The sequence below is a fragment of the Camelus ferus genome, chromosome 17 (assembly GCF_009834535.1).
Source record: "Camelus ferus isolate YT-003-E chromosome 17, BCGSAC_Cfer_1.0, whole genome shotgun sequence".
NCBI lineage: Eukaryota > Metazoa > Chordata > Mammalia > Artiodactyla > Camelidae > Camelus > Camelus ferus.
Window position 1 is genome coordinate 20,316,749 of NC_045712.1, and position 19,917 is coordinate 20,336,665.

The 19,917-nt window shown below is 37.8% G+C and overlaps 1 protein-coding gene across 1 annotated transcript in view; it reads left to right on the forward strand.

Moving 5' to 3' along the window:
* The window catches only part of ERC2 (ELKS/RAB6-interacting/CAST family member 2), an 875,889-nt gene that overhangs the window by 14,066 nt on the left and 841,906 nt on the right, over nt 1-19,917 (forward strand). Inside the window, exon 2 of the mRNA XM_032458251.1 lies at nt 15,692-16,484. Coding sequence (XP_032314142.1) covers nt 15,828-16,484 — 657 coding nt within the window. The 5' untranslated portion in view covers nt 15,692-15,827. The remainder of the gene's footprint in view (nt 1-15,691; nt 16,485-19,917) is intronic.

Here is a 19,917-nt window from a genome sequence, read left to right on the forward strand (position 1 = left end):
AAAAGCAGAGTGGTTTTCCCAAGTTCAAAAGAAGTCTTCAGCAGAGACGCTGATATTGGCAGTGTGAAGTCCTTCAGGGGACTCAAAAATGTTCAAGTCAGAGGGACATTAGTAGAGCACTTAACAGCATTTGCTCACAAGGTCTTTACCTAAGTAAGTGGAGAAGCTAGGATTTCAATCTTGGACTCTTGACTGAAAGCCCATGCTTTTAACTGCTCTACCCTGAGTACTATTAAAAGTGTAACAGTACTGAGCTTTGAAGATGAATGAGATTGGTTATTGCCTTTGAGGACCTATCACGGTTGTATCATCTGTTTTGCAAAAGGCTCAAGGTAAGACAGTGGCATCACGTGGCACAATCTGGATCTCACAGAGCCATTGTAAGATGGAGTCACAGATAGCAGTCGTATGGGTTTCCTTTCTCCTGATATCCTGTGCTGAGGCATGCTTGGGCCAGGCATGACTAGACTCTTCAATAGGCTGTGCTCCAGGACAGGGACTCACAATGTGCTGATCAGTGGAGCCATGAGTTCCAGCCCCCACACACTGATGCTTCCTGGCCTTCACTTGAGGCTTTTTTTGCAACTATATTACCTCAGCAGCATTTATCCTCCTCATTTGAGCCTTTCTGATGATTGTCTTCATCTTGATGTCCAAGCATTAGGAGCAGCTACTTGTTAGGAAAGAAATTAGGGTACAGGAATGATAAAGAGAATACAATGGAGGCAGTTATAATGGTTCATTATGAGTATCTGTGTCTGAAAAGACATCATTTACAAGTGACTTGGATTTATCTAGAGACCTCACATGAGATATTTTGTCCCTGAAAGGATGACATCACCTAGATTGGTATTGTGGCAAAAGGAAGAAAGAAATGAGAGATCAATCAGTGAAAAAATTCTGCCCTATTTTTTAACCTGAATGTTAAATATTTTGTTTTAGGTCTGCATTTGTGGGAACTGGGTGTATTAGTCAGATTTTGCTGGGGTATGCTGAGAGAACAACCCCAAATCTCAGTGGCTTATTTCCCTCTCATGGGTTGTGTATGGTTCTATTCCACGTTGTCTTATTTCTGGGACTCAGGCTGAGGGAGTGGTCCCTTTCTTGGATGAGCTATTCTCATGGTAAGGAGAAAAAACAATGGTTTACTCACAAGATGTCATTTACAGCTTCTGTTTGGATATGGCATGTGTCACTTCAGCTCACATTGCATTCTGCAAAACAAGTCGTGGCCAAGCCTTATGTCAGTGGGGCAGGAAGGATTCTCCTATGAGAGGGAGACTGTAGGGATGAGCTGACTAGAGAGGGACAGTGAATATTTTGAACAAATGATGCAATTTACTGCACTGGCTAAAATTCTACTCTTATGTGTAAATTGCTTAGCAGCCTTTTCAACTATCTAACCTTTTTAGATCCATTGTAACATGCTTAATATTGTTTTCCTTTTTTTTTTTTTTTTACTCATAAGGAAGAAACATTGTACTTAAGTCTAGTTTTCTTCCTTGGATCCATGTAAAACCACCTATGTAGCTATTATTATTATTCCTAATAATTCAATCAATTGTACTGTCTTTCAAGAACTAATCTTAGAGATTGAAGGGAACATTGAAGCTCAGAATTTGAATGCCTTTTATAATCATATGTGAAATTAATAGAAAACAAAGGACTAATTATTACCAACATTATGATCATCCTTTAAGAAAACATAATGTGTCTGTGGTTAATATTGATGATGACGAGGGCTGTTGTACTGAATCTTTACTAAGCCTGAGGCACTTTTTTGAGCAGTTACACTTTCTCTGATTTAGTCACAACTCATCTTACTTTTGTAAAGTACCTATTCTTACTCCTGAGTCCATTGGTACTTACTGAGGTACTTAGGCTCAGAGAGGTTTGTTAACTGACTCAAGGTTAAATGGATAATAAATGTGAGTTTCAGGACTGAAACCCAGTATATGTTTAATCACTTAACCAAAGTTTCTAAAAGTTGGACGAGATACCTTTTAAAGAAAATAATTTCTTGTAGAACCCCAAGGTTCACTTAAATTATTGCTATTGTAATACTTTTAACTGTATAAACATAAAGCTGCTGAGGTTTTATTTTAAGCTCCTACACCTTTCTAAAACTTAAATCAATTTAGAAATTAAGTATACTTCATATTACTAACTCAAATTAACAACATTGATTTAACCGCATTAACTAAATTGCTACTTGTAACTGGAATATGATGCCAACTATTCTGGGTGGGTTCTTTGGCAGTCAACTGGTCTATCCTGCTGTGTGCTGGGTGATGACTCAATTTTCCCACCATGTTCACAATATTCAACTTGTGTGAAACTTTGCTTCCAGCTGAGGAACTTGACCTCTCTAACTTCTCACCCAGTGAGAAAACATTATTTAGATTCCCAGGTCCATCTTTTTCCTTTGACACATGATGATTCCTTAGGGTATAGCTTATTGCTCAAACTCACTGAGCATGGCTGCCATGATGATCCAGAATATCCTTACATTATTTGTTTCCAGATTTTTGAAATAAAAACAACCTTAATTTCTCACAAGATTTGTAAATTCTTTAATATACACATCTATGGATCTGCCCCCTTCTCCTCAGTTTTTGCCCAGGTTAAAAAACCTGATTTTCTTTCTCTGGTACTATTCTTTATTTCATGGAACTCTCTCCATCTGAGACCACAACCTATTACTACCAGAAAGATTCTCATCTATTTCCAGTATTCACAATATCTAGCAGGTTGGCACAATAATTAGAGTTACTCATATAAACCTGAATAAAGGGGCTATTGCTCCCTTTTGAAATGGAGGAATTTGCGTCCCTGGAAGGTCAGAAACATTACAGATTTGTTCTTGAAATATTTATTGAATAGATTTAAACTGTGTCCCATAATTTCCCTTTTATGTATTTTTGGGGAGTGGTAATTAGTATGTATGTATGTATGTATGTATGTATGTATGTATGTATTTTAATAGAGGTACTGGGGATTGAACCCAGGACCTTGTGCATGCTAAGCATGCACTCTACCACTGAGCTATCCCCTCCCCCTCCTTTTAATATATTTTTGTTAGATAAGCTTACCCTTATTCATGAACTAAGAGATTTAACTAAGTTACTTGATGACTTAAAGTGATTATTGACTCTTATTCACTATTATTGCAGTTTTTAGAGTGGTTACAGTTTGCTAGTCAGTATTTTTGCTAAAGGCTCATGTGACTCTTCTATGGTGATCAGTCATGTTTTTGAAAGACTCCAGAGTTAGGATATAACATTTATTTTTTCTCTTCTTTCCAGAATACATAAATGAATGCTTGTCTCATTTGCACATTTAAGTCATTCCCCATCCCTTGACACCAATTGTGGTTGTTTTGTTTTTTCCCCTCTTTGGAATAGTGTACAATCTTTACTAAAAATTTTCCTTCTGTATATGATCATGTGTATATTCTTTTCTAGTAAAAGGCTATTTAGACATGCTCCTTACATGTTGCTTTTAAATGTAGAAAAGTGCGTGTGACTGGACATTTAGGGGCAAAGAGGTAGAGTTGTTATTTTTCTACCTTTCTATAATTTTCTCTCTGAAAATTCTGTTTATTGACAGATTGAGGATTTTTTTAGTGTAAGACCCAATAATTCCTAATTTTTTTTGCTAAGTACACTCTAGCTAGAGCTTTGCTGATCGACATTTTACATTTGCAGATTGAAGGAAATGCACAGATGTTTATAAAATATACTTCAAAACCTTATTTATCTCTTCAGTGTATCCAGCTTAATTTGTTACACTTGTGAAACTTAATGAGGCGGTGAATTATGTTGTAATCACCATATTGTATTAACCGTAATTGTTCTTTAAAATTTGATTTAGCATCTCAAATTATTTTTTACTTTTACTGTTTATTGTTTGGGGTTTTGCTATATTTTAAACTTGTGAATTTAGCTGTGGTCTGTTCCCTTAACAGAAGTTTGTAGGTGTTCCAGATTTTAAACTTAATCCCTGAGAATAAATTGATAGAGTTTGAAATTAAAACAACAGAAATGACTGTACATTTAACTAGGACTTGGGTATACAGAGTCCTTACCTTGTAGTACAGAATGTAGTCAGCCTCTTCACTTAAACACCTTACCACAAAATATAGCCAAGGCAGCTGAACATGTAATCATGCTAAATCTGCACATAGAAAACAATAATTATAAAATGAGTTTGAGGGAACTAAAAGAAAAAATAGTGATATGTGGATGAGTGTGTTTGAGTTGCAGAGAGCTTCTTGGAGAAAGATGGGAAAGCACTTTTCAAAATCTCTGCTATGTCAAGATGGACATTTTTTCCCCTGATTCATATCATTGTGGCATTTAAAGAGGAAATGGCTTACTATTGGGACTTTCAATACCTACAGATGTATGCTATTATAGCCTGTAGACAATGGGAAAATGTCTATTTTTCTTTCCAGTTTTAAAAAATGGCTGATGTCTTGAGCATTTTTGAATAGTGGGCTGAGTTTGATTCAGGAGTGCCTGACAAGGCAAACTTAGTGGACTGAGAGAATTCTAAGACAACATTCAGGCTCAAAAGCACTGTACCCTGTTCTGGTAGACTTGGGCTTAACAAAGTTAGCTTTTATTGAGCATTAGCTGTGTGTGGGGCATTGTATTAAGTACTTTTCTTCTATCAGCTTATTTAACCTTTCCCAAATTACTGTGAAAAGTACCGCTTTATACTTATTTTACAGATGAGTAAACTGAGGATCAGAGAAGTGAAGTAATTTGCTTATGGCTACCCATTAAAGAATTAAGAGACATGACTCCAGCCAGGTCTGATTTTGAGGTCCCGTCTTTTCTTTTTTAAAACACCATGTCTCACCTCTCTGGCTACAATTACAAAATTATTGCATTAAATGCCTTGGAAGTAATTTTAATCATACGATGAAAATGTCATAATATTAAACATGTTTTTTCAAATATTCAAAACCCATTTTACGAATCTCCTGTGTACACTGAGACCTCGGCAGGAAGGGCTCACTCTGGCCCTCATCTGACTGCACCTTCCCCGTGGGGGAGGAGTCTGTGGAGCCAAGTGGAGGTTCCCAACTAGAGCCTGTGCCAGGCATTTCAGAGTCCACTCTGGGTACCCAAGATCTGGGACCTCCCTACCTAAATGACCCTGAGTTTTCTTCTAAGATCTGCTTGGGCTTTTTTTTTTGCCAGATCTGTCCTCCTGAGGATAACCTATGCTACCACTGTACCCGCCATTAGGCCTAGAGTTGCTGAGGGGCACCTATTTGTGAAAGTATAGCCCAGGTGTCAGCAAACTACTGCCTGTGGGCCAAATCCACCTAACATCTGTGTTTAGAATTAAAGTTTCATTGGAACACACTCATACTTATTTGGTTACAAATTTTCTATGGCTGCCTTTGTGCTGAAATGGCAGAGTGAATAGTTGTGACAGAGACCAAATGGCACATAAAGCCTAAAATATTTACTACCTGGTCTTTTTTAGAAAAAGATGGCTGGCCTCTGGTGTACAGAGCTAGCTTAGTGTGCAGGCTGCAGAGTTCACATGTATGAGATGCCTGAGGTGTGGTTGAGCCAGGAGTGGGGAGAGAAGGATGTTGGCTGGAGGAGGGCCTGTCTCTTACCACCATGTTTTGGCCAGAGGTCTGAAGAGTCCAGGAATTCTAAGTTCAAAATTCAAACTGCACCTACATCTTTATATTTGTTAAGGTAAGAAGATAGAATGTATTTTATTTACCAGTTTTTTACCTCAATTTATAACTGTAAAATATATAGACATATGGTACTTGGTCCTCTCTATTCTTGACCTGGACTCCACAAATATTAGAACAAATGTGAAGCCCTGGAGTATAGTGTAAGGGTTTAAAGTAGGAGGGAAGAGAAACTCCGAGTAATTACACAAATTAATATTGAATTATAATGTGTGGAAGTCCCTTTATGTCATATATGGTTTATTTAAAAACCTTGCTCCATGTTTCTTTTGTCCAAATTAAACCAAAAATGCTGGAACCCACCTGACAGCTTAGCTGGAAATTCTAAGTCTTTCCATTAGGGCTCCTCCCATCTCTCTCCACTTCTCCCTGTCTCCTCCGCACCCCACCACTACCCCAGAATTACACTGCTCTAAAATCAGGGGAATATGGAAATAAATCCCATACCCAAGCCCAGAAATGTGTTCTATCCAACAATTGTGCCACATGATTGTATCTTTGTTCCACAAGTTTGCTGTTGAGGCTGGTATTCCTCAGATGAAAGATGCTGTGGGTCTCTCTCTGGTCCCCACTATATGGTCCTGCCAGGAAAGGCCAATCCTGTCTCCCAGTGGCCAAGCTCAGCCACTGGTATGCCATGTGTGGTGTAGCAGATGCCGTCGGTGCCACCCCTCCCATCTCCTCAGCACTTGTGGCCTGTATGGGAACATAAGGGCTTTCTCTTGGCCTCCATGTAGCACAGACTGGAAGTGCCAGGGGAGTGGCCTTCTGCCAGTGATGCATGGGTACCTTGCCCTTAAAGAGGTGTATCTGTGAGGCAGGTTTTACACTGTCTCTCACAGCTCCTTCAGCAGGACTGAGTTGCCTTGAAAATGTATCTACATTGACTTCCTTCACTTCCTTGCCTTAGTGCTAAACTCTCCCTTTAGTACTTCCTGGGATTACCTTCTAAATGAACCACCTGTACCCAAATCCTTGTCTCAGCATCTACTGTGGGGAACCCTACTGGGAAACATGGACCTCCTCATAAGTTATAGATCCACCCCATGCACAGCATTGTGCCGCACTGCACAGGCTCCACTCAGCATAGCAGGGTCCTATCTTCAGGCACTTCCCGTGTCACCCAGATGCTTTATCCACACAAGCTTCTCCATGGTTCCTGAGTCACTTATCTTGAGTCCCAGTCACCAACCTGGACTCCCTCTTATCTTCAAGTAATTATTTCTGGAAACTCTAGCCTTGTTTGCAGCCATGTTCATCTCCTCCCATAGATCTCACTTACTCTGAATCCTGGGCATCATGACTTTGGTATCGATGATGTTCTTTCCCATAGGCTCCAGAATATTTGTGCATATCAATTCCTCTTCTTCATGGCTTTCTATTTCACAAATCACAGATCTGAGGAGGGGCAGCCTTGATTGGGTTACAAAAGGCTTTCTTACATCTTCCCTAGAGGATCCAGGCTACTTGGTCACCCTTGTTAGTCTAAACAAGAGAAAAACTCAGACAACCCTTGCAGGGCAGATAAAGTCAGATTCTCTTATTTTAAAAAATTACTGTGTCTTTCATATCATAAAGAAAAATGCATTATGCTTTGAGACTACATAGCTGAGAGACCTTATTTGGGTGGGATAGACCTTATGGAGGGTATGCTATCAAATGCTATGATCTAAATGATGAATAGGAATTAGCCCTGCAAAGAGAACAGCATGTGTGAAGGCTCTAAGACAGGAAGGGACTTGATTGCATTTAAGCAACAGAAAGAAGACCCAGACAGTCAGTGAAGAAAATGGCAAGAGAGGATGCTGGAACCAGATGCTATATGGCCTCAGGCCATGGGAAGGGTTTTGATCTTTGTCCAAAGAGCACTGGGAAGCTTTGAAGGGTTTTAAGCAGGTAAGGGGAGATATTTTGTGATCAGAATTGTTCCTTAAAATAGTTTGGTTGATGTGTGAGAAATAGAATGGAGGAGGATTGGAAAAGAGAGATGCTTTAGGAGGGTATGGAATAGCTTAAGCTAGTCATGTTGGTACAATAGAGTGTGATAGTAGAAGTGGAAACAAGGAACAAGTGGATCAAGGGAGATTTTGGAGGTAGAATTGATAAGATTTTTGTGATGGACTTGAAGTAGATGGTAAAGGAGAATCAATTTTTACTCAAGACTTTTTATATGAATTGAAGTAGTAAAATAAATGCCCGTAGGGACAAAAGAGGGAATCACATTGTTATAAGGTAACAGGGAATGGAGGGGGCTTGGCTGACTGGAGGATGCACGCCCTTTCTTGACAGGCCAGCTGCTGGTTGGTTCTAACCAGTTGTTGCCATGTAGGGAAGTGGGCTTGATATTGTCAGATTTTCAGATTTTTCGGGAGAAGCCTGAATCTGGATTTTAATGTGAAATGTCTGTATTTCTCTATGTTGGCATCTAAGTCAAAATTCTAAAGAATCCTGTGCTAGCCATATACCACACATCTGTAGGCAACGGCAGGCTTCTAGGCAGCTACTTCTTGCTTGAGATCTGTTCTACCTCATGTCCTCCTCTAGGAAGGCTTTAGAATGAACTGTAGTCTGATACACAAAATATTTTAAAAGTTAGGGATGCCAATAAGAAAAAAAGAATATTTTAAATTGGGCTAAATCTTGGGAGATACTGATGATCTCAGCTCACACAGTCTGTCAGCAGGGCTCAGGTGATGAGCTGAACCTGAAATCTGTGGAAATAAACTTAACCTAATTTAGAGCCGATAGCAGGAAGTGCTTTTGTCTTAAAATAGACCATTCCAGACCATGATAGTCTGAGATACTTGAGGTAGACAGGAATCAAGCCTCTCTCCACCTTTTTTCCCCGAGACTACAGTTCAAGAATCCTTAAACCTTTTAAGAGAGTGAGTAGATGAGTGTACATTTTATTTATGAGTCCATATGTAATTAGAGAAAGTATTTGTATAGGTTCATAAAACCTGTAAGTTTTTTTTATGTTTTCTTTTTTTATTTGTTTAAGTTTTTATTTTTATTTATTTATTTATTTTGGTGGAGGGTGGGTTGACGGTAACTAGGTTTTATTTATTTTTTTGATGCAGGTACTAGGGATTGAACCCAGGGCCTCTTGCAAGCTAAGCATGCACTCTGCTACTTGAGATATACCCTCCTCCTCATGAGATATTTTATTTTTTTGTGTGTTTGAGTCTTAAATGGAACCTATCCTTGGACTTCAAATTTTATTTATGAGGTGCTTTTAAAGTGAAAGTTGTGCAGTTAATTTCTTTGATGTTGTATCCAGCAACATTTGTCTGTTTCGGTGCACAGTTTGACCCAATTAATAATTTATCCTTCTGAATATTGTAAATCACAAATATAAATAAAAAAGCAGGTATTTTTAAGGGTTTACAAGAAAGCTTAATGACTGAGCCTATCTTCACTTCATAACAGTATTTAAAACACTAAGATCTTAACTGCTACCTCATTTCCTATAATGCATTTATAGGTGGGTGGCAAAGTATAGAAATAGTTTTCTTGAAGTCAGTAATGGGAAGTCGAAGTCATTGCATTATTGATTGCTGAATAAAGTTGATCATCTTGCTCTTTTTCAAGCATTCATTTTATAGAACTAAAAAAAAAAAAATCAGGATGGATGAGAATTAGGCGACATCCAAAAAAAGCCTGAGTGTCGAAACAAGTACCTAAAAATATATTAGGAGACTTAAATACATCTGGGGTGGGGGGTTTGGGAGTGACTCAGTAGAACAAGAAAGAATCACGAGATTTAGGAGGACTTGACAGCCATGGGAACTTGCCTTTGGTTTACCTTGTCAACTGGGCCTTTTTCCTCATCTGTGAAATTGACATCATTCTATGTACTTCAGCTTTATGGGTGAAATCGTTCCAGGAAACCACCCCTGATCTTTGTGAATTGGGTGGAAGAGACTAATTCCCAAATATAGGATTGGGCCTAGGTTGCTTATTAAAATTTACTGTTTAGAAGCAGGTATATAGTGGTGAAGAAATTATTCTGTTACTATTTTGATGTTTGTGGGAGCTCATTTATGGTTTGATGTGTTCTGTGGAATTGTACGTAATACCTCTTGTCTGTTGTGATCTTGGAGGAAGCAATATCAGCCCGTTTCCTCACTTCTTAGACAAAGGGTCTGCTGATGACTGACTTGTGTTCCCTTCGGCATTTAGCTCCTTTATTGAGTGTTTAAAACAAATAAATACAGAATTATATTTATTTATTGTCATAGAGGGTCAAAACTCCAAACAGTCATTAGTTTGATCTTCCGTATTTCCCTCTTAGAGGTCATTTCTGAGTCTTTTGGGTCAATTTCGTGTCCTTGCTCTTAAAGCAGCACCTAGTTCCTAAAATCATCTTTCTCTCAAACTATGTTAGATCTGAGATGAAGAAAACTCTGAGAAAGTCTATTCTAGTGGGTAAACGTCCCACATACAGAAGCTGTGTCTGTCTTAATCACGGCATTATCCCCAGCTTTTAAGACTTGGAATTAAGCTGATGCTTGAAAAATAATTATAATGTGAATAAAATGGAATGTTCAGTGAAATATTTTCAGGTGTTCCGAAGGGAAAAGTGTTCTCTTGGCAAATAAATTTGGGAAAAGCTATCTTATGTACTCAATTTTGGAACAGTTACAATACACCTTGGTGTCCTAAAGTCTCTGAGACATTTTGGTATAAAATCAAAATCCTGCTAATCCTTGTTTATATGAACATTTACGAACTGTTAGGAAGCAGTGGCTTAAGGCAGAGCTGATGTAGCACACTAATGGTACTTAATAAATACTTCTTTAAAAAAAAAATAGGTACTGCGGATTGAACCTATACATGTTAAGCACACACTCTACCACTGAGTTATTACCTCCCCCCCAATAAACACTTCTTAAGGTATATTTACTGGATATGCTGTGATCCTGAGTTGGATAATTCAGAGGTTTGTTGTTTTTTTTTTAATATTTTGAAGAGAAGATGGTGGCTTTCAGGCTATGTTGAGAGTAAAGACTAGAGGCTGTGGAGGAAAAATAGTCAAGGGTGAGGGGTGTGAGTGTAAATTGTTTCAACAATTCTGAGGGGAATTTTGATAGCGGGTATCAAGAGCCTTTAAATTTCGATCTTGTAATTTTACTTCTAGAATTTTATCCTAGGAATGTAGTAAGAGGTGTATACAAAGATTTATCAATCAGAATAATACCTATGATATTTTTGTTTTTAAAAGAATTCACAAGTCCAGTTCAAATTCAAGTAGAAGGAAAATAGAATCCGTTTCTTGGTAGAAGGAGAGACAAATGTGTACAGGAAGGGGAGGAATTTTGCTGGCCATCTTTGGCCATGTTTTATAAAAATATCTTATGGCATAATGTTGAGTAGAAAAAGGAGATGATGTTAGGAATAAAACATTGAGGAAGAAGATAGTACAAGATTTGTGTAGGCTATCATACTAATTTTGTCTAAAATTATACACACACGTAAAAGGAATTGAAAGTGACAATATCAAGTTGTTAACAGAGATTGTCCCTGATTAACAAAATTGAGAGTGTTTTCACTTTCTTCTGTATACATATTTGTATTTTAAACTTTTCTATAATCATCTATTAGTTGTTTTAAAAATTAAGAAAACTAATCGTTTATTAGACCATAGAAAGTCCAGACAAATTTCAGAGATTAGAAGATACGTGTTATATTCTGTGATCTCAATGCCATTAAATTAGGACTACAAGATTTTAGCCAAAAACTTATATCCACTTTGACATTTAAATATATCCTGAGTATTCCCTGGGATAGAAAAAGTTTGAAAAGAAAAATAGCAAGCTATTTACAAAAGAGTTCTATACTTAAAACATGCAGCGAATGTGTATAACCTTACATGCATTCATCAGAACATATGATTGAAGATCAATGAACATTTAATGCAAAAAGGTGAGAGTAACACAACACAAATGTAATGGAAATTATTATTAAGGATAAAGAGATATTGATGAAATGGAAGTAAAATGTATCAGTAAAACAAAAAAAAATTTTAAAACACTAAAAAATAGATGAACATTTGTCATACTGTCATCAAGAGAAAGAGAAAAATACAAACATTAGGAGTGAGATGGAGACATAACTGAAAGAGTTTTTAAAATTTTAAGGAAAAGTTGTACAAAGCAATACTAGGAAGACTGAAAAATCTAGGTGAAACATACCGTTTCTGAAGAATCATTTTAATGATCATTGAAACAAAATGGGTAGTAAATCTGAGTAGATAAGTAAACATAGTAAAAAGTAGAAGAAATAATCAACAACCACGCCCATTTAATTTTATGGGTATGTTCTACAAACAGTTGAGGAATAGAGGTCTCATTATGTTAATTGTTCCAAAACATGTGAAAAATGGAAAGCTTTTCAGTCCATTCTTTGACACTAGCATAAACCTGATACTAAACTCAAAAAAGGAGAATTCAAGAAAACATGTATTGTCCTTTAAATAAACATTATTTCAAAGTAGTTAATGTATCTGTGCATACTATATGTTATGTGTATGTTGTGCATGTGTTTCCAGAAAGAGCAAATTCTACTTTTTGTTTGTTGATTATTGACGTTCTCCAAAGCCTCAGCCAATTGGGGCTGTTAAAATCACTTAAGATTAAATCTGTGTGGCTGTAAATGTTACTGAATTTGGATTGGGACCTAGCTAGAGACCTCAGAAATGTCTGCCTCTATATACAAGAGAAGACAGGGAAGGACAAGTTAGTTTTCATGATTTCTTCTTGGAAGTTACCTCTATAGTAGTGGCTGAGCTAGGACCTAGATTCCTAGATTCTAAGCACAGCAAAAATAACAAATTCATTTAACTATCAGAATTATAGAAGGGAAAACGTATTTTCTTAAGTTGATAAGCAAAAAACACCTACTTTGAGAAGAAAGAAAGATCTCAAATAAACAATCTAGCTTTATACCTCAAGGAACTAGAGGAAGAACTAATTGCCAAGTTAGTAGTAGGAGGAAAATAACAAAGATCAGAGCAGAAATAAATGAAATAGAGATTAAAAAGGTAATGGGCAAGATATTTATTATAGAAAATTTAGAACATGCAAATAAACAAAAGGAAGAAAATGAAAACTGTTTGGAACCCCACCGCTGTTAATATTTTGATGTGTGTTGTTCCAGTCTTCTCTGCAAGTTAGTGTGTATGTGTTTTACAATGTGAGTCAGCCATAAAAATGTTTTGTAGTCTTCCCCCACCCCACTGTTAGTATGTGATGAGCATATTTCTATCTCTTTAAATATTTGTGTAATGGTCACATTATGCCACTTACTATCTCTCTCATCATTTATGTAACTGAATTCCTAATTATTGGAAATGTTGATTCACTTTTTTTTTTACAGAACAGAATATTCATGCAAAAATCTTAGATATAAAATGTTTTTATATATTTTCAAGTAAAACAAAATTAAGCTCTGAGCAACGTAAATATTTGAACCTAAGTTCCTTAGTTAGAAACAGGTGTATAATTCTTTGGAGGGACTTTTTAGGGAAAAGAGAAGCCTGTATGGAAAATATTTCTTTATTCTATACGTGAGGACTCTCTGGGGTATAAATGACAGATACCTTAACTAGAATTGAATGTAGCAAGAAAGGAAATTTATGGGTGAATGTATCAGTTGTCCGTTGCCTAAGTCATGCTGTGAAACCACCAACTACAAAACACTAGTGACATACTAAGAAGTATTTATTTAGTCCTTCAGTGTATGGGACTCACTGGATCTCAGCTGGTCTTGCTCATCCACTTGTGTTCAGCTGCTGGTTTGCTGGGCAGCTCTGCTGATCTTGGCTGGGCTTGCTCAAATATCTCGGGGTTGGTTGGCTAATGGCTTGAACAAATTGACTCTATTTTATATTTCTCATCTTACAACAGGCTAGTCCAGGTATGTTCTAATTGCTATGGCAGGTGAAAACGAGCAAGAGGGTAAACACACAAGTGCTATTTTAGGCCTCTGCTTGCTTCACATTTGCTATCACTTTATTGACCAAAGCAAGTCACATGACTGAACCCAGAGTCAGACTGGGAGGGGACAGCCAAGGACTCAGGTACAAGAAGAGGTAAAGAATTGGGACTATTAATGTAGCCAGTCTACCTGGCATATGTAGCTAAAATGGCCTAGGGAATAGATGTAGCTTCAGTGATTGCTGGATACAGGCTATCAAGTGATGTCACCCAGTTTGGTTTCACACTATTCAAAGTTTGGCTCTTTTTCCTTTGCGTTAGCTTCACTCTCAGAGAAGCATTTTCCACATGGTAGTACTCAGAATCTCCAACTTGAAAGCAACTAATTTTAGCTGAAAAAGAACTTATCTTTCCCAATTGTTCCAGCTATAGTCATGATATGGAGTGTTTGGGGACCAATGTGGGTCACATGCCCATCCCTAAACTAGCTGTCATGTTGTGGGGATGGAATATGATAAATGGCTATGGCTGGGTCTGGGTCATGTTCTCACCATTGGTACCCTTCAGAGTGGAGCAGAGGGAGTCAGCCTTATTTCAGCCTAATGAACAATACAGGTAGAGAGTTGGGAACAGTTTCTCTAAGGAAAATAGAAAGTATTATCAGAAGAGGTGGGGGTGGAGGGATACTGAATGATAGACAGATAAAAATAAAAGATGCCTTATATAATGCTAGTAATGTACTTATTTCATTGACACTACCAACAAAAACTATTGACTATTCTGTGCTAGGTATCAAACTGAGTGTTTTAAAAATATCATCTTACGTATTTCTCACAATACTATGTTAGGTGATTTTACCCACATTTTATTTATTGGAGAAAGGAAGCTCATAATAGTTAAATAATTTGTCTAAGATCACTCAGTTTATCAGTGTTAGACTGGGGATTTGAACCTTGGTTGACCCCTCTCCAAAATCTGTGCTCTTAGCATCTAAAACCTGAAGAAAATGAAAGTACAGTAAACATAACCCAAGAGGAAGAGCAAGAGGCCATGATGACCCTATTAAGGCCATTTGGGTCCACTGAAGGGATAATCACAACCTTGTAGCCATGACTACATAAAATATGCATCAAAGTACTTGAGTAACCATGACAGTGAGCTTTTTCTCTGCAGGTTATAGGATCAGGAACTCTAACAGGGCATACTGTTTCCCTGTGCCATTTCTGTACAGTTATAGAGTGGATAATATGAATATTTAGGTCAGCCAAAATGGAGAAGAATTCTCAAAACACTAGCCTGAAAGAGATGTGTGAAAGGGGAAAGAAACAAGACTGCCATTTTCTCTGATGATAGCATTTAGGATCTGGCTATATGTGTAGGAGACTTCCTGGTTGAGCTACCTCTTTTCTTCTAACTCCAAAATGGGCAGTGGGTTACCACTCATGTGTCAATACTAGTTGATTGGTAAACCATCTAGAGTGTTGTGTTGAGAAGAGTTCTGAATTTAGTGTAAAAGAGGGCTGTGATGGGTTAGTGATGTATGTAATGGGTATAGGAAAGGAGGGTAGCAACCTGTTTGACTATTATTTGACATCCTAGGAGGCACCAGCTTCTTAGAGTCACTGTCAGGCCACATGTGTATGGGGTCATGTCCCTTGGATGGAGTATCTCATAGCTAAGGTCTCTATGAGAAGGAATTATATTGTGAATTTTCTGGAGGTCCTAGCCTTCATTTTGCACAAACCGAAATGCAAATCTTCATTTTCCTAAGGAAAAAGGAGCTTCTTTTTCAGTCTGCGAACTCTTGATCTTGCTTGGGAAAAGGGTTGGGGGAATTTACAAAGTGGTTACATATAGTAAGTAAAGTTTGGGGTTACTTTTTAAATAAACATGAATGTGACTCTGTCTATCATCTATCATTATCATCACTGATCAATCATCTCTATATATTTTTAAAATATAATGCAGTTGTATTCAGATTTCTAAGGAAACTTGTTTTTGATTATCTTCTTTCCTCATTTTTCAGATCTCTGGAGTCATTTTCTGGTACAGATTGTGAAAAGAATGCAGTGAAAATCCTGGGCAACAGTAGCTTAATTGGCTTAACCTCCAACTTAGTATAGCATTCCTTCTCTTCAGTAGTACCTCATAATAGAAGAAAAATGTATGGAAGTGCAAGAACAATCACCAATCTGGAAGGCAGCCCTTCCAGATCTCCTCGTTTGCCAAGGTCTCCTCGTTTGGGCCACCGAAGAACAAGTAGTGGGGGAGGTGGAGGAACAGGCAAGACTCTGTCCATGGAGAATATCCAGTCCCTTAATGCAGCCTATGCTACATCTGGACCCATGTATCTGAGTGACCACGAGGGAGTGGCTTCAACAACTTACCCAAAGGGCACCATGACACTGGGAAGGGCCACAAATAGAGCTGTATATGGAGGCCGAGTCACAGCCATGGGGAGTAGTCCCAATATTGCTTCTGCTGGACTTTCCCACACAGATGTCCTTTCATACACGGATCAACATGGTGGTCTGACCAGCTCATCCCACCATCACCACCACCAGGTCCCCTCCATGTTGAGGCAGGTAAGGGACAGCACAATGTTAGACCTTCAAGCCCAGCTCAAGGAACTTCAGAGAGAAAATGACCTCCTCCGGAAAGAGCTAGACATCAAGGACAGCAAGTTGGGATCTTCCATGAACAGTATCAAGACCTTCTGGAGTCCGGAGCTCAAAAAGGAGAGAGTCTTAAGGAAAGAAGAGGCAGCCAGGATGTCTGTCCTCAAGGAGCAGATGAGGGTTTCCCATGAAGAAAATCAGGTAGGTTATGACTCATCTTAGTGTTTTTCAGCCTTGGCTTCTCACTGAGTAGTTGATGCTTTGCAGATGGTACCATGGCCTGTGCAGAAGAAAGTCTGGCATTACCAAGAAGGCTATGTCTTAATATGTGTTTGACTTGGAGACTACAAGAGGGCATAGGGAATACATGGTTACAGCTTGTGATCGCCTTATTTTCCAATAGCCTTTTCACACTGTTGAGGAGGAGGGGGGATCACTCCTCATTGGCTAACTTTTATACTTGGTTAATTTTGTTTTCTTTTTCAACAGTTACAATAGCAGCTCAGATGTACTTCCCTCTGAATAGAAGAGGAAAATGTTAATTTTTGCAAGAGTAGACAACAGGAACATTTAAAAGGCCACATTTCACTGGTGAATTGTATTTTTTTTTTAAGCACAAGCAATGTTATTTCCTTCTAGAATGAGAGGATTTTGTTTACTAAATAGCAAACTGAACATTATTAAATGGGATTGGGTGGGATAGGTTTAGTATCATGCTAAAGAAACATAATCCATTTTAACCTGGTCTTTCTACCTTTATCCATTCAATATTTATTAAGCATCTGCTATATGCAAGACACCTTCTTACTCTTCTTTGATCCATCTTCCATGTCATAGCAAGATTAGTTTTCCAAAGGTCTATCTGCACTTATGCCATTGTCCTGCTTTAAAGCCCTCAAAAATTACTCATTACCTCCAGACTGAAGTCTACCTCTGGTTGATCCTACAGCACCTTCTATGGGGAGGCCTGAGCCACCTTTCTAGCCTTATCTCATACCCACCTCCTTCTACATCGCCTGTGCTACCATTTGGTAATCCCTTCACATACTCAGGGTTTCTCACCTCCATTTCTTTCTGTTCCCCTCCATTAGTGGCCTTCTCAGCATCCCCTATCTCTCCCTCTTTCTTTTAAGTCTCAGCCATTCTCCATTTTCAAATCCTACCCATTCTGTGAAGCTCATTTATATGCTGCTGTTCATAGGGGCTTTGGAGTAAGACGTGCTTGGGTTTAAGTCCTAGCTTCACCTCTTATTAGTAGTGAGATAAATGCTAAGAGATGGGGAGTAGAGGGCGTTGTGCCATTTGGCTGCAAAAATTCCCAGATATCATTCAACTTTCTGTAGAAATTTGAGATAATTCTAATTTGGCTGAATGAGTGATTCTCTGATAATTGGTCTTGATGCTGGCCTAATGAAGCTCTCTGCCTTTCTTGGGGTCATCTGCTGACCTCCTGTTTCCTTGGCTGCCACCCCTTTAGAGTCCAAGTGACTGTAGAAGCATTTCTCATCTGTATGAGAATCTACTCTTCGTTCTTTTTCTGTGTGTGGAAAGTGATCACCTTATCCCTTTGATTATCTGACAGGGCCTTTGCTGTTTTTCAGATGTGGTAATGTGATTTTTAGTTGGAACAGAAAGCTTTGTTCTTCGTTCCTGAATCAAATTAATGCCCTTTACTATTGTTTCTGCTCTCTTCTGACTTTACTGGTTTATGAAGTCCTGTTATTGCTGTGTGCATTTCCCCAGTTCTGTACTAGTTTTCTTCCTTTTCTAGTTGTTTTGGAAAATGGTTAAAGCAGTTTAGGAATGATGCAAATAGTGACAAAAAAAATTGGAAACCATTTTTAAAACTGTCAGTTCCAAAATGACTTTTGTCTTATGCTTCTATCATTAATTTTTTTTTTAGCATAGACCCCCTGCTTATACATGTATATTTATTTATAAATTACATGATGTGCTACTATGCCAAAATGTTATGTCTTCTGTGACATTCAGAAAGAATTAAATATGAAAGAGATAAAGTAAAATAAATAATTTATTGAAGTAAATTTTAATGACACATAAACCTTTTTGCTGTTACAAAAAATATTTTAAGCCTCTTATCTACTTTATAAGGGTTAGTTCAGTTTAAATTAGGTAATATCCATAATTCCACTTAACTGTCCTGTGTTGCCTTAAGCCAGAGCAAGTGAATGCTTGAGGGTGTGCCCATTACCTCTTCCTTATTCTAGAACCTACTAAGATCACAGGCTGCCTTGGGCACTGAGGGTGACATTTGACTATGGGATGTATGACCCAGAGAAATCCCGGGTCTTAATCTGTATATTAAATATAAGTAAACTGTAATTGTTTTCTTTTTTAGGGTAAAAATATAAAAGGAAGAAGCATGGAGATTTTGAAAAGTCAATTTACTTGCAATATGAGGTAATATTACAAAGTAAAGAATATAAAGATTGACAAAAAGCAAGTTATTTAAAACAAAATTGAAGCACTCCTCTCCTCCTGCTTGGAAGTATCAAGATCCCTTTTAGGGGTGTACAAATACCTATTGGTCGGACTAGGGTAGATCCTGCTGCAGTAATCAACAAACCTCAAATCTCAGTGTATTAACACATCAGAGATTTATTTCTTATTTGCCTGAAGTATGAAACAGGTCAAGTGACTCTCCAGGGCAGCTCTCCTCCAGTCAGTGACTCAGGATCCAGGTTTTCTACATCTTGGCATGTGACTTCAAGAGTTTCTACAGGAGAGGAAGAGAGTGCCTAGAGATGGCAGATTGGTTCCTCCATTCCTTGGACTGGAAGTGACACAATTGTAAGGGGATGTGAGGTGTAGTCTACTCTTCTTTCCAGGAAGGAGAGGAGAATCAGGTATAAGGGGGCACTAGAAATTGCTACCAGTGGGGTTTTTATGTTTGTCAGAAAGTTAGACTAGATAAAATCAAGTCTGGGAACAATCCAGACTTTGCTTTCCTGCTGTTTGTATTACTACTGGTATTGCTACAAGTAGATATCTGTTGGGGGCTTACTCTGTGGTAGGCATTGTGCTGAGAGCTTTGTGTACATTATCTTATTTAGTGTTTGCATCAATAAACTGAGGTAGGCGCTAGACTTTTACTCATTTTATAGATTAAAAATAAATGTAGAGAGAATAAGCAGCTTGCCCCAGTTCACACAGCTGGTAAGTGACAAAGCTGGGCTTTAAGCATTTGGTCTATTTTATGCCAATATCTAAGATCTTAACTTTATGCTCACTACCTCCTTATAGGATTGCTGAGCTGTGAATAGAATCTTAGCATAATAGGAAGATCATACTTCATATGTTAGATTAAAAAAAGACTAGGTTTGATAGAATTAATAAGAATGTAATTTAGTTTAATTAGGACTTTTATTCTTAATTAGGAATTTATTTATTTTTCCCAGAAATGACTGTTTAGGGTTTCTGCCATTTGCTATTTACCGTAACTTACTATACTTTCCCTTTAGAGGAAAAATCATGAAAACTTTTTCTATATGGAAGAAAAGAATGTAAAAGAGATAAAAGACACTTGATTATGGTTTTATATCCACAACAACCAGAGACTGCATCTACAAGTGTAGTTCTACCAGAGGGTGTTTGGATAATTAGAATTTCACTA